The 20,803-nt window shown below is 38.7% G+C and overlaps 2 protein-coding genes across 2 annotated transcripts in view; one reads left to right on the top strand and one right to left on the bottom strand.

Moving 5' to 3' along the window:
• The first annotated feature begins 3,833 nt into the window (after positions 1–3,833).
• LOC121314541 (thioredoxin domain-containing protein 5-like) lies at positions 3,834–16,656 on the top strand. Its single transcript, XM_041247932.1, has 10 exons — positions 3,834–4,170; positions 7,365–7,514; positions 8,755–8,860; positions 10,572–10,668; positions 11,239–11,354; positions 12,127–12,213; positions 12,768–12,923; positions 13,492–13,574; positions 14,663–14,792; positions 15,523–16,656. The coding sequence occupies exons 1-10, from the start codon at positions 3,983–3,985 to the stop codon at positions 15,643–15,645; spliced, it is 1,236 nt and encodes a 411-aa protein (XP_041103866.1). The 5' UTR covers positions 3,834–3,982; the 3' UTR covers positions 15,646–16,656.
• Positions 16,657–17,242: 586 nt separating this feature from the next.
• LOC121314540 (bone morphogenetic protein 7-like) overlaps positions 17,243–20,803 on the bottom strand; it is a 91,075-nt gene continuing 87,514 nt past the window's right edge. Inside the window, exon 7 of the mRNA XM_041247931.1 lies at positions 17,243–20,600. Within this exon, the coding sequence (XP_041103865.1) occupies positions 20,451–20,600 (150 nt within the window). The 3' untranslated portion in view covers positions 17,243–20,450. The remainder of the gene's footprint in view (positions 20,601–20,803) is intronic.

Consider the following 20,803-nt stretch of genomic DNA (forward strand, 5'->3'; position numbering starts at 1 on the left):
AATTGTTACAAATGCTATTTATTTTTATCTCTTGACGCTACCAAGGCATAATTACCCCTCGCCTTTGCTTGTTGTGCACAAGCTCTTACTGAACTGCAATGATATTAAAATAATAACGTCACGGGGATAGGAATGCACCGAACATGTATGGTGCAATCATCGATATTTACTATTTTGTGAGCTCAATTAATCGATTGCTATTTAGGGGCTTCACTGACAGCCCTAGTGTGTAGTTTCACTACAAATATATTGTAGCGTTTTGTGCTATGGGGGTGAGACAGACTCGGGGGGGGGAGACCAGATGAGGTTCCACGTACTTTTATTTATTTTTTAATAACACAACAGAACCCTATTTGGGCCGGGGTTCACGCCAAAATAATAAACGGCTGTATCTCTCTCTTTTACACCGCACTCTGCTTCGTCGATAAGCACTCAGTCAGTTCTCCGTCTCTCGCAGTCTCTCTCCGCTCAGACATTCACCCGCGTTCTCCCGCTCGCGGCTCCCCCCCCCTCCTACTTATAGCCTCCGGGTGAACTGCCCACTGCGCACACACACTCACGCAGACACACACTAACGGCGTGCCCCGTACCCTCACAATAAACGGAACCTTAATAGGACGTAACAAACAAGACAAACAGAACGTCCAGGATGCTGCCATCGCCAGGGTGGTTACACAGCCCCCCCCTTTAGTCCCTCGTCCCCGAGGGACGAACAAAGTCTCGGAAAAGACCCGGGAGGCGATGATGTCTTTGCGGGCGGGAGCCCTGTGTGGAGGATGGCCTTCCATCAGCCACAGGGGACAGGGAAACTGAACCGTCAGGGGAGGAACACTCAGCCCTGGGGGTGGGAGGACTGTTAGGGCAGAGTGGATCGGGAGGGGGCAGGAGAGGACTGTCAGGAACTGCTGGGTCGGATGGTGCTGGGTGTTGTCCCAGGTAGGGGGCCAGCCGATCCCGGTGCAGCACTACCTTCTCTACCACTACCTTCCTCTGTGAGGTAGCTGCACCCGGTAGGCCACGTCCCTGATCCTCTCCAGGACATGGCAAGGACCAAGCCAGTGGCTGTCCAATTTGGGGCAACGGCCCCACTGTCTCTTGGGGCTGAAGACCCACACAAGCTCCCCGGCAGTGAAGTGGCGCCCCCGTACTCGGAGGTCATAGTTCCGCTTCTGCCGTACCCCAGCGGCCTGCAACTGGTCCCTGGCGAAGCTGTGGGCTGATTCAAGTCGGTCCTGTAGTCTCCTGGCATACTCAGGGCCCAGGGGTACACTGGGGGCATCTGGGGGATGACCAAAAGCTAGCTCCGTAGGAGTGCGCAGCTCATGCCCCAGCATCAGCAGGGCAGGGGTGCATGCGGTGGAATCCTAGACAACAGAGAGGCAGGCCAACAGCACAACAGGCAGGTGGGTGTCCCAGTCCCGCTGGTGGGTGGCGGTGGTGACAGCCAGCTGCACGGCCAGCGTGCGGTTGAACCTCTCCACCAGTCCGTCGCTCTGAGGGTGCAGAGGGGTGGTCCGTGTTTTCTTGATGCCCAGGCACCAGCACATCCCGGCAAAGACCTGGGACTCAAAGTTGCGCCCTTGGTAGGAATGCTCGAGGGACCCGGAACCGGCTGAAGAACCCCTCCAGCAGTGCTTCAGCGACCATCTCCACCTCCTGGTCTGGCAAAGCGTACGCCTCTGGAACACTTAGTGAAGTAATCGAGGGCCACCAGAACGAACCGGTTCCCCCTCTTGGAGAGTGGAAAGGGGCCTAGTACGTCTACAACAACACTCTCCATAGGCCCTCCGACCTGGTACTGCTGGAGTGGGGCATGCGACCGGCCCTGGGGTCCTGCCTTTCCGGGCAGTGCAGATGTCACAGCATCGGCAGTGGTCCTCCACGTCTCGCCTGCACTGCCCCCAGTAGAACGACTGGCGGAGCCGCCGCAGGGTCTTTCTCACGACAAAATGAACAGTGCCTGGGGTCCCATGATGGGCCTCTAGCACCTCCTGGAGCATCGCCCCGGGGACAACCACCTGCCACCTCACCTCCCCCGTGGCAGGCACCTTCCACTGCCGCTGAAGGACTCCATCATGCAAGGCCAACCTGCTCCACTGAGCTCACAGTCCCCGAGTGGCTGTGGAAAAAGGGGCCACCTCCTCCCAAGGGGGCCTTCGCTGCTCCTCTAGCCATTGTAGTATGGGGCAGAGGTCCGGGTCTCTGTCCTGATGGGCTCTCCAATCCACCCTCTCAGCCGACACTGCCACCCGGCATTTCTCTTCCCTCCGGTGGGACAGCTCCGCTTCCCTCTCCTTTCTGCTGCAATGGGCGCATCCCTCCCAGGCACAGGGACAACGGGACAGCATGTCCGCATTGGCGTGCTTCTCATCAGCCCGGTGTTGGATCCGGTACTGAAACGCCTGGAGCTGCTCGATCTAACGGGCGACCTGTCCCTCCGGCTCCCGGAACGTCAGTAGCCACTGCAGGGCAGCGTGGTCTGTGCGAATGGTGAAGGGTAGCCCGCAGAGATAGTGGCGGAAGTGGCGGACCCCCTCCACCACCGCTCCGCCTTGCTGAGCGACCAGCTAAAATATGCCACCACATGCTCCCCTTCCGGACCCGGCTGGGATAAGACAGCCCTAATCCCCTCGTTGCTCGCATCCTTGTCCAGCAGGAAGGGAGAACGGACATCCGGGGGAGCCAGCACCGGGGACTGGCACAGCGCATGTTGCAGGGAGGCGAACGTATATCTGGGAAATACAGTACCATAGGATGTCAGCAGTCAACAAGCAAGGTCACTTTAACATACTTTTTTTTCCAGTTCCGCGCCCCCTCTTTACTGTCCTCCGTTCCACCCTCAATTGTCAGTATATAATTTCAATACTTCCATTAAAATGTACACATTATAGGCTATTATGCCACCAGAAAAACAGGCTACCTCGGGTAAAGTTGATGACGGTATTGAAATGTGTTTTCTTAAATTATAAATGATAACAAAAAAAAATAATTAAAAAAAAAAAAAAAGAATATGCATAAAGAACATCAGGTCCACACTGCTCTATTCCATACAGGTTGTATAATATAAAATTATTTATTTATTTTACAGACTATTTGAAAAAAAAAAAAAAGAGAGAGAACAGTTAGCAGTATGTGTGTAAAGCAACTACTTTAAATGTATTGAAAGAAATACAGATGTTTCATATTTTGTAATTGTGTACTGTTGATAAGTACATTTTAATACATAAAATGTGTAAATAAAGCAGGAGGGAAAAAAATCTTACAGTCCCATTTTGACACACTTAAAGTTATAATGTTTGCATCTATTAATGATGGTAATATAAGGACAATGTCATTAAGATTACTTTTCTTTCATGTGTGCTAGTCATTCTTGCTAGAATCTTGCTCATTTTTAAAGTCTGTAGCTTCCTTGTGTTGCAGACTATATCCCACAGAGAGAAAAAAAAAGACATAACTTATTTGTTTTTTATTCAGTTTAAAAAAGTAATTGAAAAACAACCGCTGATAATCGGTGTATGGTAAAATAGTGGCTCTCAACTGTTCGTATCGTAGAAATTTACTATCGTTTCATCCATAGTAGCAAAGGTAGGCGATTCAGTTTCTGTCTGATAAGATCATCTGTAATAATAGAAATCTTAAATTTGCGTACTGCAGTTCTAAAATGGACTTGAGCAACCAGAAACGACTGCATTGATTCACCTGCTGAATCATCTGAATTTTGTTAAATAAGATGATGATAACAGGTAATGTCTGCAATCATACCGCTGCTGAACCTGTCCTTCCTTGCCCTGCAGTACCGGTGGCTGCCTGCAAGATCAGCTTTACGGCAGCAGTAAAGAAGAATACTTAAAAACCTTACTCGGGCACAAAGGCAAGCCGGTAGTGCTGAATGAGAACGACGGAGGCTTGTATTGAGAAGCAGTCGCATCAGCAGCAGAGAGAAATAAGTTACACTTAATTCCATTATCTCTCGGATAGCAACATGGCCTTACAATCAAACCACAACGCAGTTCTGCTGTTTGCCCTCCTCTGCTCTGCTCTGCTGTTCAGCCGGGTGTTCTGCGAAAACGAAGCCGAAGAAGATGAGCATTCGAAACATTTGTACACGGCTGAGATGTTCACTAACGCCATCCAGACCAGCCCGCACTTCGTCATGTTCTTTGCTCCTTGGTAATGCTTTTAAAGTGTTAATCCCTAATTTATGGTAGCCTTTTAGTTTTTGTTTTAATGGTTGTTTGTACATTACAGTATGTTATGTATAGTGTTGCCTAGGCCTTAATGTGACTAGTACAGCTGTTATATGTTCAGTTGTGGCATTATCCCTTGGGCATTGTATAATATTAGTTAGTTAAAATAACAGTTGAGGGTTGGGAATTAATGTGATTATTATGTATGTCGACCTGCTGGATAGAGCATTACAGTTCAAACTGAGCCTTAGGGTATTTGCAAAGTCGGTTTGCAAAGTCAATATTTTTTTGTGTGCGAGGGTCAAAATCATAACTAACTATAGGTTACATTTAAAGGGGAATTTAAGTATAGTTTAAAGCCGTGCAGTTATTGGTTTTCGATACGTTCATAGGAAATGCAAAACTAAATTTAAGTCACACTTGTGAAACACAACTTCTCAGTGAATGCAATAGTTAACTAGTTTTTGATGCTCCCAGGTTGCTTTGCCGCTTACGTGGCAAGCGCATTGACGCAGCGCGACTGTATATATTTTTTCTTACGTTACCTTAATATTGCATTCAAGATTACTTATTGAAAGCAATTTAACCCACCGGTATGCAGTTTGTTGTAGAAGCACAATTACACAGCATATAATTAGTAAATGTTTAACTGCCTCATGTATCAATATATGCCAGAGTTGCCAGTTGCTTAACTTGCATGCTGTCATGAAAAGATAATGCCTGAAACATTAACGTTTTCACCTTTATAAAAAAAAAAATAGTAGTACAACTGCCGCCATTGGTGTTACATCGATGTAAATATTTCAAAGTTTAGTTCAGGCCCAATGGGTAGCCTACTTTTAAAGAACTGGATCATTTTGTTAATGCCATGGTTCGGAATGATTGATATTTGACTTGGAGATTACAGCTGCAATTATTCAGAATGTGTTTTAGGAGTAACCGGACATATATATATATATATATATATATATATATATATATATATATATATATATATATATATATATATATATATATATGTGTGTGTGTGTGTGTATATATGTATGTGTGTATATATATATATATATATATATATATATATATATAATCCAATTATTATTTTTATTTATTTTCCCCCAATTTGGAATGCCCAGTTATTTTTTTTTTTTTTTTTTTTCTTCTTCTCTGCACTGCAGCGAGTCCTCTGAGGGTGTATGAGCATCCTTCGATCTCACAAGCCTAAAGCCAGAATCGCTTTTACTGCGAGCAATTCAGAGCAGAGGTGGGCGGGCTACTGATCCCGGAGAGCCCTGCTTTTTATCTGCTGTAAATGTGCTTGGTGTCTGGCCAGTAGGGTTCGCTGTTGAAGGACGAGGAGAAGCAATCCCTGCCAGTTTCCCATCCCCCACCTCGGGAGCATCAGAGCCAATGTGACGCCCCACCTAGGGGTGCCCAGCAAAGTTTGGCCTCTTTCCTCAGCCTGGACATGAATTGGCGCTGTCCAAGCTGTGTGACTCCTCATCCCACGCTCCCAGCGGCAGCACTTTAACTGGATGAGCCACGTGGTGACTCCTAAACACATTTAAAATACCAAAAAGTGGTTATCGCACACTATATTAATCCCAAGTTAAAACAAACCTAAACTTATCCGTGTCAAATAACAAGCAATGACAGTAACCCTTAGCAGAATTCTTTTTGTGTTGATTTTGCATTTCAGAGATGAGGAAAGTAAATTTTTCCAACAAGCGCAATTTAACAGTCTCCCTGGCAGCCTTTTAATCTAGGAACCACTATGACAGCCCAGCAACTGTATATACCCTGGGATCCCTGCTAATAATATTAAATAGAATGTTTTTTTTGTTTTTTTTCTGCAGCTGTGCATCAGCATGTTTAGAAATTTTTAGTCTCTCCTCCCACTAACATGCTGAATTATGAAACAGTAACTATTCAGAAGCACCAGCATCATTTTATTATTCAATACCGTTGAAAAAAATACATGAATTTAAATCTGTAGTCAACATCCAGGTTTTGCCCCAAGCTACAATGAAAATACTGTATTGTATGATAATGTCAAAACAAAAGTGCTTTTAATTACACCTTATCTTCCCCCTTATTAACATTTACAGATCCATCTTTTATTGTGCAGAGAATCTTTTGGTTCTTCACATTTCAAATATAACACTGTTGTTAACTGAACACCCACCTGGCAGATCTGATTGCAGTTAGACCACTGAAATGTTTTTGAAGTATTGTACAATGCAACTTTACATGTATACAGTAACTTTGTGAAATATCTGTGTTTAAAATTAAAGAACCAAGCAATCTGCTGCATGATTAAAAGGGGACCATAGTATTGCTAGGACTAAGAAGTGGAAAGAAAATGTATTTTAAAATCTTGCTGCATGCTAATGAACAATTCACTGCTTAAACTCAGAAAACAACAGTTTCTTACATTTATGAGACCAATATGACTTTCTTGCTGGTGTAGCACTGTTAGAATAAACAGGGCAGGGTTCTTGTTTCTGGGCTGAAGGGTAAATGGTTCAATATCTTTTGCATGGGTTATTTATTAGTGTTGGAAACAAAAATATAAGTCCAATTCCCTTTCCATAAAGTGGAATAATTTTAAAACACACCCCAGAAAAATGTATAATATTTGATACATTTAAAAATGACTAAAGGAAAATAAGGAAATGCATGCTTCCTCTGGCAAAAGTTTACATTGCTGCCTTGTTATAGTCCATGTATTTGTAAAGCCCGATTCGCTCAGGTCTAAGCAGGTGGAATCAAAATGTTTACCAACATCGGTGACATTTAGTCCAGTGTGACCCTTTCATCTGATATTTATTTATAGACTTAATATTTTTTTACAGGACCTTCTGTTAAGCATTTATTTATCGATTTTGTATTTATTTAATACTTTATTCATTTTACCTGCTTCCTTTGCATTGTTGCTATACAGGGTCCATTGACTGGACCTTTAACAGCCATTTCACAGTTTGTTTGTAGGCATACTGTATGTGAAACATCTGAAAGAAATTGATTTGCCCCTGTCGTGCAAAATATCTTGGTATATTTGCCACGTTAAGCCAACCACAATTCTAGCTCTTTCACAAGTGGACTGTACCAGGGAAGTGAATCAATAATTTACTTCAATTCTATCGATACAAAAATGATCTTCTGTTATTTCATTTCCAGGTGTGGCCACTGTCAGAGGCTACAGGGAACATGGAATGAGATGGGGGATAAATACAATAATATGGAAAACCCCCCAGCCTATGTCGTCAAGGTGGACTGCACTCAGCATATCTCCCTCTGCTCTGAGCAGGGAGTTCGTGGATATCCAACGTAAGTACAGTTATATGAAGACCGTGACCAGCCACCACCCCCAAAACAGATTTTTAAAAGATCTATAGTAGTACAAATCTTTTAACAGATTTACACTTTTTTTTTGTTTGTTTTTTTTTATGATTGTTGTGGGTTTTTTAAACTTCAAGTAGCGGGGTTCTGAGAAATATAACATTACATGTGTTGCTACAACTGTTTAAATAACATATCTGTCTTTTTTTTTTTTTTATTGTTAGCATCCTGACAACTTTTTACACTTAAAGTCGATTCAAAGCTCTTTTCAAAATGTCCACTGTAGTGCATTGATAGTGTAAAGATTATTGCCCACATTGTCAAACAGGTAACACAGCAATAACGATCCATGATTTGGTACAGAACAGAAACCAGAGCACTTGTTATGTTTTTCCTGCAGTAATTTAGAGGACAGATCTCAAACCCCAGTGCACTAGAGTGGACATTTTTTTTAAATAAGCTTTTGAAACAAGCTTTACAGTTGTAAGTGTAAAAAGTCATCAGGATGTTCACAATTAAAATAAATCACAGGTACGTTATTTAAACAGTTGTAGCAACGCGTTGGGACGTGTAACTGTTTTTGAGAACCCTGCTGCTTACTCTTTTGCGAGTAGGTGTTTCAGATGTACATATTTAATATGTACTGTATTGTGATCTAGTGGTATACGAAGATGTCCTATCTGTCTTCCTGTCCGTCCATATGTTACACTTTAATTTTTTTCATTTTAGAAAACCTCATGCTTAGCAAAAGTTATTTAGGGCTCTAAATTTGGAAAATGACATCCGTGGCAGGGGATGGACTACAGCTGCTGTTGGGAGTAGATGTCAGTAATGTTTGATTAATAGCTCTTTGTCAAGAAAATGTTTCAATCCACATAAACAACTTTGTATAATGTTGTAATATATTTTAGATATTGATCTGATGCAGCCGACTGAATTGTCTTTATCAGATTGGCAAGATGTCACATTAAGATTAGTGATACTGTTTAATTATTCTTGTTTAAATATTATACAAACATATGTAGCGTAGGGTTCTGAAAGGACTGCTGCATCCCACTCAGTGACTTGTAAGCTTGCTGTAATATGAGGAGGAAAGCAGGACACATAACTTTAAAAACTGGTTTTGCTTTGCAAATGCGGTTTCAAAGCTTTGCATCTTATCTAAGTCAGTGTTTCCTGGTATGATGCATGTTTTGTAAAATGTGACCTAACCTTGTTTTGTATGCAGGCTAAAGCTGTTCAAGCCTGACCAGGAAGCAGTAAAGTACCAGGGCGCTCGTGACTTGCAGACACTTGAGAACTGGATGCTGAAGACTCTGGATGAGGAGCCTGCTGTAAGTCTACAGCAAGGGTGATCAAAGTTGTCCCTTCCGCTCCTGGTCTTTGTTCCAACCCTGTTCTAAATTGTTTAGCGGAACCAATTAAACCAGCATCCAGACCATGAAATAGTTAATTGTGTCTTTTAAGCCTGGATTGGAATGCCCACCCGTGCCTGGAAATTTGGTCTTTTTAAAAGCATTTTTTATTTTTTTATATTTTGGTAAATGTAACACATCTTCACAGAGCTGTTCTTTCAGGCCACTATCGGCCACATATCTGAAAAAACAAGACAGCTGAGCTGCATTCCCATCGTTGGTTGTTTAATACAGCTTTATACTTGACTTCCTGTACTACTGCTTTTATTCGTTCTGAATCTTGTTAGAGGTACCCGATAATTCTGTGGCTGTTGACAAGCGATTGCTTAACATCCTGTCGTAGTCAAAAATCGGAGAAAGTAGTTCCATATAATTACCTCTATTTGAGGAAGTGGTGCCTTCATCATGCTCTCTGAATGCCAGTTCTTGCTTGCAAAGGTAAATAGAATCAGTCAAGCATTTAAGAACCTCACAATTTTTTCTTACTTGCTCATTGTGATGAATTGTATCTCTATGCTTCTGCTTACTCAGTTGAACATCAAGTCCAACGTTTGTGTTGCAATGGCTCAATTGACGGACAGTTCCAGCAGTATGTTTTTTATTTTTTAAATCGCTGCTATCGGAAGCCACACATACCTTTCATAATTTGAATGTTGGAAGTAGCGAGGATATCACTTCCTTTCCTGTGTTAGTTTTGGTATTTGTGGTGTATACCTCCCTTTGTTAACGATCTCCAATTTTTCTGAGAGTTCTTAAATGGATTTGTAACCAAATCAATGACATTGTCTGTTTACTTTTTTATTTATTATTTGTAAAAAGCCATTCTAAATATTACTTCAAAGTTCTCAGTATAATTCTGAATAACGGTCACTGTAATATTGGCAATATCGCGTGAAATTCAGCTATTCTTACACTACCCACTCTAGCATATTTATGTCCCGTCTCTGCTCACTAATAGTTGGACACCTGCATAACAAGGGGCAGATCTTTGACTTTGGTTAATCCTACTGAAGACCTTCAACTGGTTATGTCCTGCCTCTGCTCACTAATGATTGTACTGCTGTGGAGAAAATGCAGATCTTCTATTGGTTGAATTTATTTTGTGTTTTAAAAAAAGTTATTCTACATGGTTTGAATTGTTAAAAAAAAAAAAAAAAAAAAAAAAAAAAAAAACACTTTAGTTGATTCATCGGTCCGAAATATAAAATATATATATATATATATATATATATAATTTTAAATTGTCTCAATCCTTTAAATTGTAGTTGATGTAAAACTTTTGGCCACAGCTGTAGCTTCCCATGAACATTCGTTGATAAATTGTGTGCCCTCTTTAGCTATTTTCTACCATGATTTTGAAAATCTGTCACTATCTTCAAGGGATGGAGATCTGTTCATTGCTTTGATTTTTAGGGTTTACTATAAGAGTTACATACTTGAATTTTAATTAAGATGGTGACAGACTGATATGAAATTCAACTCTAAGTAGAGCATGGTTGCAATCTAAGATTTGTTTGTTTTTTGTAACATTATTAGTGTTTTGCAAAATGTTAGTCTGCCCACATTTTAGAAATAACAAGGTTGCTCATGACTCTTTTTCACTGAGCTGTTCTGTCTTTGCCATCTACAGCAGCCAGAATCTGAACTTGAGCCACCCAAAGCTCCTGAACCAAAGCAGGGCATGTATGACCTCACAGCTTCTAACTTCAAGGCACATGTTGATCAAGGTACAGTACTAAGAGTTTTATAAATGTGGACATCTTTTAAAGTGGATATCTTTAAAGAAAATGCATTGTGCCCGGGGTCAGACGTTGCTGACAGTGGTCTAGAGCAGGGGTCTCCAACCCTGGTCCTGGAGAGCTCCTATCCAGCAGGTTTTGTAGGTGTCTTTACATAATCAGCAGCTAAAGATCTGGAACACCTGTTAATATTGACTAATTAAGCCAATAATCGGTTCAATTAAGTAACTGAGAGATTGGTTGAAATAAAAACCAGCAGCCACAGTAGCTCTCCAGGACCAGGGTTGGAGACCCCTTGTCTTGAGGCTTCGGGTTCGATTTTCTATTTCTCTAAGTTCAGCTGTTCTCGAATTGATTTTTTTGTTGTTGATATTATTTATTTGTATTAAATTAAACACTGAAACATTAACACAAATGTTTTAAACTGGGGTGTACATTTTTTTTTTTTTTTTTTTTTTTTTTTTTTTTTTTAAATAAGATGAATTTATGATTTATATGTTGAGTGAAGCATCTTTGCTTTAACACCTGACTAACTTTTTTTTTTTTTCCCTCCCCTAGGATATCACTTAATTAAATTCTTTGCCCCTTGGTGTGGACACTGCAAAGCCCTTGCCCCAACCTGGGAGCAGCTGGCTTCTGTCTTTGAGCACTCTGAAACAGTCAAAATAGGCAAGGTAGGTTACAAATATAATCGGAGCATAGTTTACATTTTGCTTTTCCAGTAAATAAATTGGGCCAGTAAAATAAAGCTGCCCATCTTGCCAAACCAGTATCAAACTGTAATGAGGGTTTCTTAATGGGCTAATACATGTGTTCTAGTTTGCTTTCCCAAAATAGTAGAAATTGCATTTTGTTGTAAAGATCATAAAGACTCTGTCCCATTTGTTAGATTCCTGACCCCTTAATGCAATAATAGGATACCTAAACGCAGTCGATTATATTAATAATATATTATTAATTTCCCCATCTTAGGTTTTGGAGATTAAGTGGTTAATAAAGGCAATTGCACAGTGTAACAGGATAAATATGTTAAGTACAATAACAACACCACCCTCAGACTAACAGCAAGCTTAAATAGAAGTAGCTGGTGAAGTGGGTGAATTAAAAGGGTGTTGCAAAGCTCATTTGTGGTAATCATACTCATTATTGAGTCAACGCAGTCCTACCCAGAATGTTTGGAATGGCTTTAAATTATCGCAAGGCATACACACTTTGCCAGGCGAGAGAATGCAAAAACATTTGCCTCACAAAAATGATCCCATTAAGCTTAGTGATTCTGCCATTTACAATCTACCTGTACCCTAAACCATGTGTGGAGTGACTTTTTTAGCTGTTACATTTATGTATTCCTTAAATGTTGTTGTCCTTAAACTGGGTGTTTAGTTTAAGCTGGTTACCAAAATCTCTAGTTTTAATTACATTATGTATTTTTTATTTTTTTTTTAGGTTGACTGTACTCAACATTACGAGATTTGCTCAGAGAATCAAGTGCGTGGATATCCCACTCTCTTATGGTTTAAGAATGGAGAAAAGGTAGTGTACACAGTTTACTAGAATTGTATACATTTAATTATAAACCTGATGGGCTGCTGGATACTGCCAATGCCAATTAGGCCACAAGGCTTTAAGCCAAATCAACTCTTCAGGCTATGATCTTAAAATTTCTCTTGGCACATATTATGTGTTGGTAATCTAAGGTTTTACTTATTTGTGACCCAAAAAAATAAATAAATTTAAGTCATTCTGTGACAAATAAGGACACAAGGGTCACTTCACCATGGCACTGTCTCAGATATAAATATAACATTATGTTGATTTGGATTCAACTGACTTACCATGAAAATGACACCCAGTTGAGCAATTTGAATGTGAGTGGATCTGTTGAAAACATAGAACTCCTGGTTCAACAAAGCCACAATCTTAAATTTGGAGTCAGCCTGTGTTTTAAATGCGTAATTGCTGTGGCAGAGTAATCAAAACTGTACATAGCTTATCACATGTTTACCTTACAAACACTGACAGTGAGGCTTGGTTGGTTCTTCTCTAGTACAGAAATTTTACGACACATTTGCATTTTTCTTCTGCAGGTTGATCAGTACAGAGGGAAGAGGGACCTGGATTCCCTGAAGGAGTTTGTGGACTCCCAGCTAAAGGTTGCCTCAGAAGCTGCTGAGGACACTTTAGACAATGAGGTGCAACAGCCTGCTGAAGAAGCTGCAAAGGAGGAGCAGGAGGAGCAGGAGGTAAACATCAGGGAGCGCATAAAAAATAGACGGCCAGTTCATTATAAAATATATAAATATTTAGAACAAACGTACAGAGTTAGCCTGCCTCCATCTTCGGCTGTTTTCAGAGGCTTTCATCAACATAACATTTTTGACCTCCAAATTATAAAACGCCAGTCCACTATATATATGCATGCATACACTTTGTTCAGTTATGGAATTGGGTACAATTTTGGTTCTTGTTGCATTTGATGTAAATCCTTGAAAAAAGAATAGATCATAACAACCATGCCTCCTTTCTCAGAATAAGGGTAGAATTGATGATCCCATCTAAGTTAAATAAGAACTTCTGTTAATTTTGATTTGTATGAAAAGCTTTTAAACAGAAGTACTTAATGCTTGCAACCTTGCACATACTATGATGCATGTAAGATAATGTCAGCAGATACTAGAAAATATGATTTTATTCTTAGAATCAAATAAAATATGCTGAGGGAGATTCGGTTGGCTTTTCAAATTGAATAGTTGACAATATTTGATCTGATATTTTAACCCGATGATATATATTTTTTTTTTCTCTCCTCAGTCCACTGTCCTTACCCTGGGTGAAAGTAACTTTGATGAGACAGTTGCCAAAGGTCTTACTTTTGTCAAGTTTTATGCCCCATGGTAAGGAAACAACTTTCTTTAAAGAAGTACTGCATTTCTCTTTATTGTTTCTTAGTGATTTCAATATGCATACAGTTATTCCCTATTTTGTACAATTATGTAATTCACAAATTCAGTGCACTAACAAATATTGTTCATCTGGACGCTTGTTTTCAGTTTTTGGTGAAAAGCGTAATACGAGGGAGCACTGTTTGTTTGGATGTGAATTGAAAATTGTTTCGTTAGATTGAATTGCTATGCAAGTGTGCGGATGACTGCAGGTATAAAAAACATAAATTTTAGATTTTTATACCTAATAGCAATTACCCAAACAACCATGTAAAGGTAAAGCCTTTCTTTAAAAATAAAAAATAAACTTCCTGATTTTATACTCTACAGTTGTATTAGGTGGAGTACCATCTATCTTTGCAAAATGAGACCCATTCATGCATTACAGAATACTTCTCTACTACCGGGTATAAACAAATTCTGCCACTCGGAAATAGCAAATACTTTTTTGCATCTATGAGAACCAAAACATCAATATTATCAATTGTTTGTTACAGACCCTGATAGTGGGGCTCTGTTGCTTCTTTTTTAGCACAGGTGCTACTGTACATCATAGCGGTTGTGCTATAAACAGCATTTAGTAATTTATCTATTTTTAGTTGTCAGTTGCCTAATTCTGTCTGTCTGTGTGTGTGATATATATATATATATATATATATATATATATATATATATATATATATATATATATATATATATATATATATATATACACACACACACATATATATGTGTGTGTGTATATATATATATATATATATATATATATATATATATATATATATATATATATATATATATATATATATATATAAGAAATATGCATTTTTTAAATTATTCATATTTTGCTTTGAGATTTAATATCAGGCTAGACAAAGAGGAAGGATTAATTTTGTTGTCTACTGTTCTGATCGACCAAAACGTTTCCTGAATAGCTAATTATGCTTCTTGTCTGCTTGAGGACACCAGGGCAATAATTACGTATGGCTTGCATCAAAGGACTGTAAACTAATGCTTTTTTATTTGTTTGTTTTTTAAAGGTGTGGTCACTGTAAAAATCTTGTCCCTACTTGGGAAGATCTCTCTAAGAAGGAGTTCCCTGGCCTGACAGATGTGAAGATTGCCAAAGTGGACTGTACTGTCGAGCGGACACTCTGCAATCGCTTCTCTGTAAGGATCTTTCCATTTTGGATTAAGAATGTTGTTCTCTGCCCAACTAGAAGTATAGATGCCTTTTTTAAGTGATCTCTACATATGAATTCCATGGGAGTAATTGTATGTGTTCTAGTAGTTTTCTGATAATTTTCCCTCTGGGCATTTAACTTTGTAATCATAATTGTAACTTGTGATTCAAAATATTGTTCTCCAATCTGCTTTACTTGTATGGCTGAATTTCATTATGTGTTTTTTTTAATTTTTTTTTTTGTAAGCACAGTCAACACCGTAACATTCCTTTTCCACATCAGGAAGTGTTTTAAAAACCTGTGTCAGTATGTATGAATGTGCTAAGACATTGATCTGTAAAGGAAAAAAGGTGGCATATCGCATGTTTTTAACTGAAGTGCGAGAGGGACAATAAAAAGCCATTGGCTCTAAGGCAAGAACTTGGCCTGTAGCCCTGACTGGCTTATGTGGACCTACTTCTTTTATCAAGGTATCTTTGTTACCTTGTCTTGCAGTCTGTATTTCAAAAACATATGCAGGAATATTGAATAGACACTCATTTTTCTGTGGTCTATTGAGAAACCATAGTTCCAATGCACATTAACTCACAATTTGAATCTCACTTTTGTGAATAGTGCCGTATTTGTTTTTGTGGTTCTGATATAAATTGTTTCTGTCATGGAGCATAGTACAATCTCCATGAAACCCCACTAATGCTGTTTTTTTTCTTTTGTAGGTCAGAGGCTACCCAACTCTACTGCTGTTCCGTGCTGGTCAGCAAGGTGATGAACATAATGGAGGCAGAGATCTTGAAAGTTTGCATAGCTTTGTGATGCGCCAGGCCAGAGATGAACTGTAGCGCACAGTTGCCCCTTCCAGCTTTCTTTTACTACCATCCTTTGCTTTCAGACCTTGATTCTGTTACTGTTAACTTACTGATAAGATATAGGGGAAGATGTGGTTATCTGGACTGATCTTTCAATCATTTACGTGGGTGAGAGATGGGACTAATTTAATAAGTGTGTTTTTATTTTTCTTAAGCTTTCATCAGCAAGTCCACAACTGCCTGTTCTTCTCATAGCACCAATGTAGTTTTATTTCCTGGGTTCTTTTTTTAATATAAATTGTCATTCAGTTTTACTTGACTGAGGCTTAAAAGTGAAGGAAGATAGTACACGACAGTGAAGTAGGGTTTTCTGCATATGAGCATTTTGGGTTGTCTTTCCAGAACTGTTGAATGATTTGCTACATTGTTGTGGCACTGTCTTACTTATTTTAAATACTAAATCATCAGTGTAGATTCTGAACTCCTTTTTATATATGCAGATAGCTTTTGACACACCATACGTGATTTACTATATTTTATTTCATTTTTCTTGCATGGAGTTAGAACAGACTTGTCTAGAAAAGGTTTTGGTTTGTTCAACATGCAGGTAACCAGATTTCACTGTATCATATCATTCAGTATTATCTCCTTAACATGAGTAAGATCACAACTATGCATTTTGTACTGTGAGCACTGGGCCTTGATGACCCAGGAAGTAGCTTGTTATAAACTTGAACTTTTTTAGTTGTTGATTGGATGGTACGGTTTAATTTATGTAGCTTCTAATTATTTTGCATCTGGTGGGCCTTGGCTGTAAAGAGGTGGTACCTGTTTAGAATATGTTCTGTTCATGATATGGAATTTCACTGTCATTGGCCATCTGTGCTTGGAAATACTGACATTCAACCCTTCTGTTTTAAAAGGATGCTTCTTGTGACCAGGGGTTTGGTGTGTGTAAACTTTAATTATTTTTAAAACTCACCATTTTAACCACCAGAACTATGAAGTTTGACACATGACAAATGCCTTAACCCTCATCAGCAGCAATAATTGAGCTCACACGGAAGGTGGAAAAGGGATGCAAATGCACCTCACATACAGTACATAATGTTGTAAAAAAAAAAAACTTGCATACATAACAAAAAAAGAAAGGTAGGCTCCACCTATTCCCAAAATGAAATCATACTTTTTTTCAATAATGTACAGTAGGAGATAAGCAGGCTACTGTAAAAAAAAAAAAAAAAAAAAAAAAAAAAAACAGCAACCACAATAGTGCTGGAAACATGTGTATTATATAGACATACATGCTCATTCTAAGAGGAAATTGAGTACATATCGCTAATAAAAATCTGAATGGATCAATCAATAATTTGTCTACATCTATCACAGCTCCCCTGCAACTCTGTGTGCAAGTAAACAGGAGCTACATTTGGTAGCCTATACAGTATATGATTTTTTTTTTGTTCCCTGAGGATGGAAACAATAATTATATTTGTTCAATACTGTGCTGTATCAATAAAGAATGTGATTATCAAACACAGTACTGTAAACTAATACTGTATATGCACAGTTTCATGAAAATGTCTATTGGCTAAACAAAAATATTTAGGGCTAATTCAATATATTTGAAGATGCACCATTTCTACATCTTCAGCTCTCCTGCAACTCTCAACACTCTGTTCTGCCAGTAAGCAGGAGCTGTGATTGTGGTATGTGAAAAATGTATCTTTTTAGTATTATTTGAAAGGCAGAAAAAGTTATCCTGTATACTATTTTATGTAGTAGCGGCGGCGGCTTAGGTCAGCCAGGGTGTTCCCATCTCACCGCGCAACCGTGACCCCTGAAGTCTGGCCTGGTGCCTGCGGGCTTGCTTGTAAGCTGCCCAGAGCTGTGTTGTCCTCCGATGCTGTAGCTCTGACGTGGCTGCACGCGAGCCTGCAGTGTGAAAAGAAATGATCAGCTGACGGCACACGCTTCAGAGGACAGCATGTGTTCTGTGTTCGCCGCTCCCGAGACAGCGTGGGGGTGGTATCAGTGAGCTGAGCCTAAAAAAACAATTGGATTTGCCAAATTGGGGGAAAATAATTAGTGATCACTGAAAAAAACAAAAACAACTGCATTTATTTAAACCTGTTGAAAACCACCTGATCTGAAAGAACCTATCATGTTAGTTCTGAGGATGTACTTGATGATGTCAGACGATACATTTTGTTCTTCGCTTTGATAACCAGTGAATTCAACAGCTAAACTTTTTTTGGAAAAACTAGGTCAAAGATGAAAGCTAATCAGTGTGAAAGTGGGGTCATTTTTTTGTCGTTCTGGAGAATCCGTTTTCTTAGAATGACCTTAACGAAGGTGTAGCCAATATGTACATATTATTTAGTGCTTCGAAAAGAAACTGTGACAAGTGTTTGCTTAATAAAGATAGCATTGTCTCTGTCACCAGAAGTATCCTCGCACAGCTCCTTTAATATTAACTCTGCCAGTTATATGGTGCTTCTTGCTCTCATTGATGTCTTGTATGTCTATAATCTAAACTTAATCTGTCACCCTTGTAAGACTTAAAATCTGTTTACTCATTGGTCTTTTGCCCATTATATTATTTTATTTGGTGATATTAATAAAGCAATCAATAAATCACTCCAGGGGGAATACTCCATCCGAGCAATTAAAGCCATCTCTGTATTTAGATGATTAAAACAGACCCTGCTATTTGTACTTTTTATACTAAATAAGTAAATAAAATAAAACAGAATTATCTAACATTTGCTGCCCCTTGTATGTACACTATATTGATTGGTTCTAGGACACGTCAATTGTGTTCACATTTGTGGCTCAATGTTCCTACTGCAGTATGTTATGTGGATTATCTTTTCCTATATGCCAAGGATTGTCCCCTGCATTTATTTTTCTTTTTTTTTTTTATCCTGTACACCACCTTCTTCCCCCTGCCTGAGGCACACACTTTTGCACATGTGGGACTGAAGTCAAAAGCTCTGCAGGCCAAAAGTTAAACAGGAATTGTAACAAAATGCTTTCTATTCTTCACCATTGACTAACACTACTGTAAAACTGCCTGGCTTAAAGTTCCTTATAAAAATACAGTAACAAACAAAAACTATCCAGGGCTTTCCTACAAATGTCATTGTTTTGTGTGTGTGACAGAATTTTTTTAAGTTTGATTTATGCCCATTCAATTAAGGAAACAAATGACTGGACAGGAAAAAAAAAAACACTTAAAATGTCAGTAACATCTTTATGCATAGCACATGGTGTAAAAGACATAAAAGCAGTGAAAGAAAGCTTTTTTTTTTTTTTTTAATAAGTGGGTTGTACATTGCCCAAGAACATTGTTTTTGTACAAAAACAAAATTAATTGTAAAATTGTTTATGACTTTCTGACAATTTCATAATAAATTTTTCCAAAAAACTTTGTTGGAGTAATAGTGTTTCTTATAACAGATGTATAAATGCTTCAGTGCAATAAATAAGTAGACAATGTACAAGTATTTACATATGAATTGAAAATCCAAATATTTTGTATTGAAATGTAAACATCACTTCACTGAGATGTTTCTGTTTTGTCATGGTCTGTACAGTCGGAACACAAATGAAACTGAATTAGCAGTTCCCACTGTGTTCTTAATTTGTCCTCTATTGGCTGAGGCCTGAAGTGATCAATGGACAATTGCATTCAGACCCAAAGTTAATTATGTAATTTTTGCTTGTGATGTACTTACAGGGTAATCACAAAGTTGTAAAAAATTATTTATTCAAAGAGGTTAGAAAAACACATATGATTACAGTAAATATGAGAATTGAACACGTATAATAATCAAGATGTGGTAAACCTTCGGAATCAATTTGTGACACTTGTTTCTTAATATAATGTGTAATGTTCAAGAGATTTAGGGCTTTATTAGTTACTGAAAACAATATGTGGTATTTGCTAATCTAACCCACTGCTTTTAAACCAGCATTAATGTGAGTAATTTTGTGGGTGATAGTCTACATATTTATGACATCAAGATTAAAATAAATATTCACAAAGTATTTACTATTATGCATAAACAAAATTGTGTTTAAAAGAAAACAATGTTGATGTTTAAAATGAGTAACTCAGGAAGTTCATTTAAGGGCTCTTCCATGCACATTTGTTACAGTTATGAATGGTGCAATCTTTAGCATAGTGTTTTAAATTATTTGTGAATATGGCCTATGCAGTGAATACATATAAAAAAAGTTTCCTGCTTGACAGTGGTTTAGCGTTTGTTTGCATCCCAGACTGGAATATTTGTACCAAACCCAGCGACCCTCTTTTAAAATTGCAGCCCATTGTAGAACAATAAATGCACATTAGAAACCATTCTTTGCAAGAGGTAAGTTCGGGGAAAAATTCCAAAATATGAACTGAACAGCAGAATATCAAAAGTATTTTGCTTATCGTCTGGGGATGAATATAACAATTATAATAAATCCAGACATTAGACAAGACATTACAACTTTGGCAACGTTTTCCATTTTAAATGAATCAACATTCACCACGCCCCTTAGTTCTACGTTTAGGAGTTGCAGTTAATGGTCATTCTGTCTGGACCATTCCTGTACTGTAACTCATTTGGAAGTATGCAGTCTTTGAATAATAGGATCTGCATCTGGGCTTTTTTTTTTCCCCGTCAAGAAGCATCATCCCAGTTACTGGCTCCCTCGATCCTGTACAATTAAAGGGTAAAGTAGATAAAGCTTGTTTTCCCGAAAGCAGGGCTGCAGCAGAAGTCTAGAAAATTGGTTAAACAGCATGTTCTGCAATGCCAGTGAGCTCCTGACTGGCTTCTTTGTCAATGACACCCACAAGCTCTGACTACCATGTTCTTGTATCTCTTCAGAATCACATTTGAATTATCGTCAAAGTAGAGGACAGAAATGGCATTTAGTTTGGTGGGTGCGCAGCAAGGCTTTGGGACATTCTCTGGATTCATGAGGTGGACCTGTTTGGAGGCAAAATGAAGTAGAAATGTACAGATAACAATATTTATTAGTTTATACACCTGTAAACATTGACTGTAGCAGCAACTGCCCTACTCTCTTTGCATCTTCTCCAGTTTCCATGAGTTTACCATTTTTTTAAGCCTCAAAAACTGTTCCTAACCTTACATCAAACCCTGTCTGTAAACATGACACTGGAATGTTT

Source organism: Polyodon spathula, chromosome 4 (assembly GCF_017654505.1).
Source record: "Polyodon spathula isolate WHYD16114869_AA chromosome 4, ASM1765450v1, whole genome shotgun sequence".
Lineage (NCBI taxonomy): Eukaryota > Metazoa > Chordata > Actinopteri > Acipenseriformes > Polyodontidae > Polyodon > Polyodon spathula.

What these genes read in the sequence shown, in the direction of transcription:
- LOC121314541 (XM_041247932.1), top strand. Translation starts at nt 3,983, where the DNA reads ATGGCCTTACAATCAAACCACAACGCAGTTCTGCTGTTTGCCCTCCTC. An exon ending in CTCTGGATGAGGAGCCTGCT is followed by an intron (nt 8,861 to 10,571) that starts GTAAGTCTACAG and finishes TGCCATCTACAG; the next exon opens with CAGCCAGAATCTGAACTTGA. An exon ending in CACTCTGCAATCGCTTCTCT is followed by an intron (nt 14,793 to 15,522) that starts GTAAGGATCTTT and finishes TTTCTTTTGTAG; the next exon opens with GTCAGAGGCTACCCAACTCT.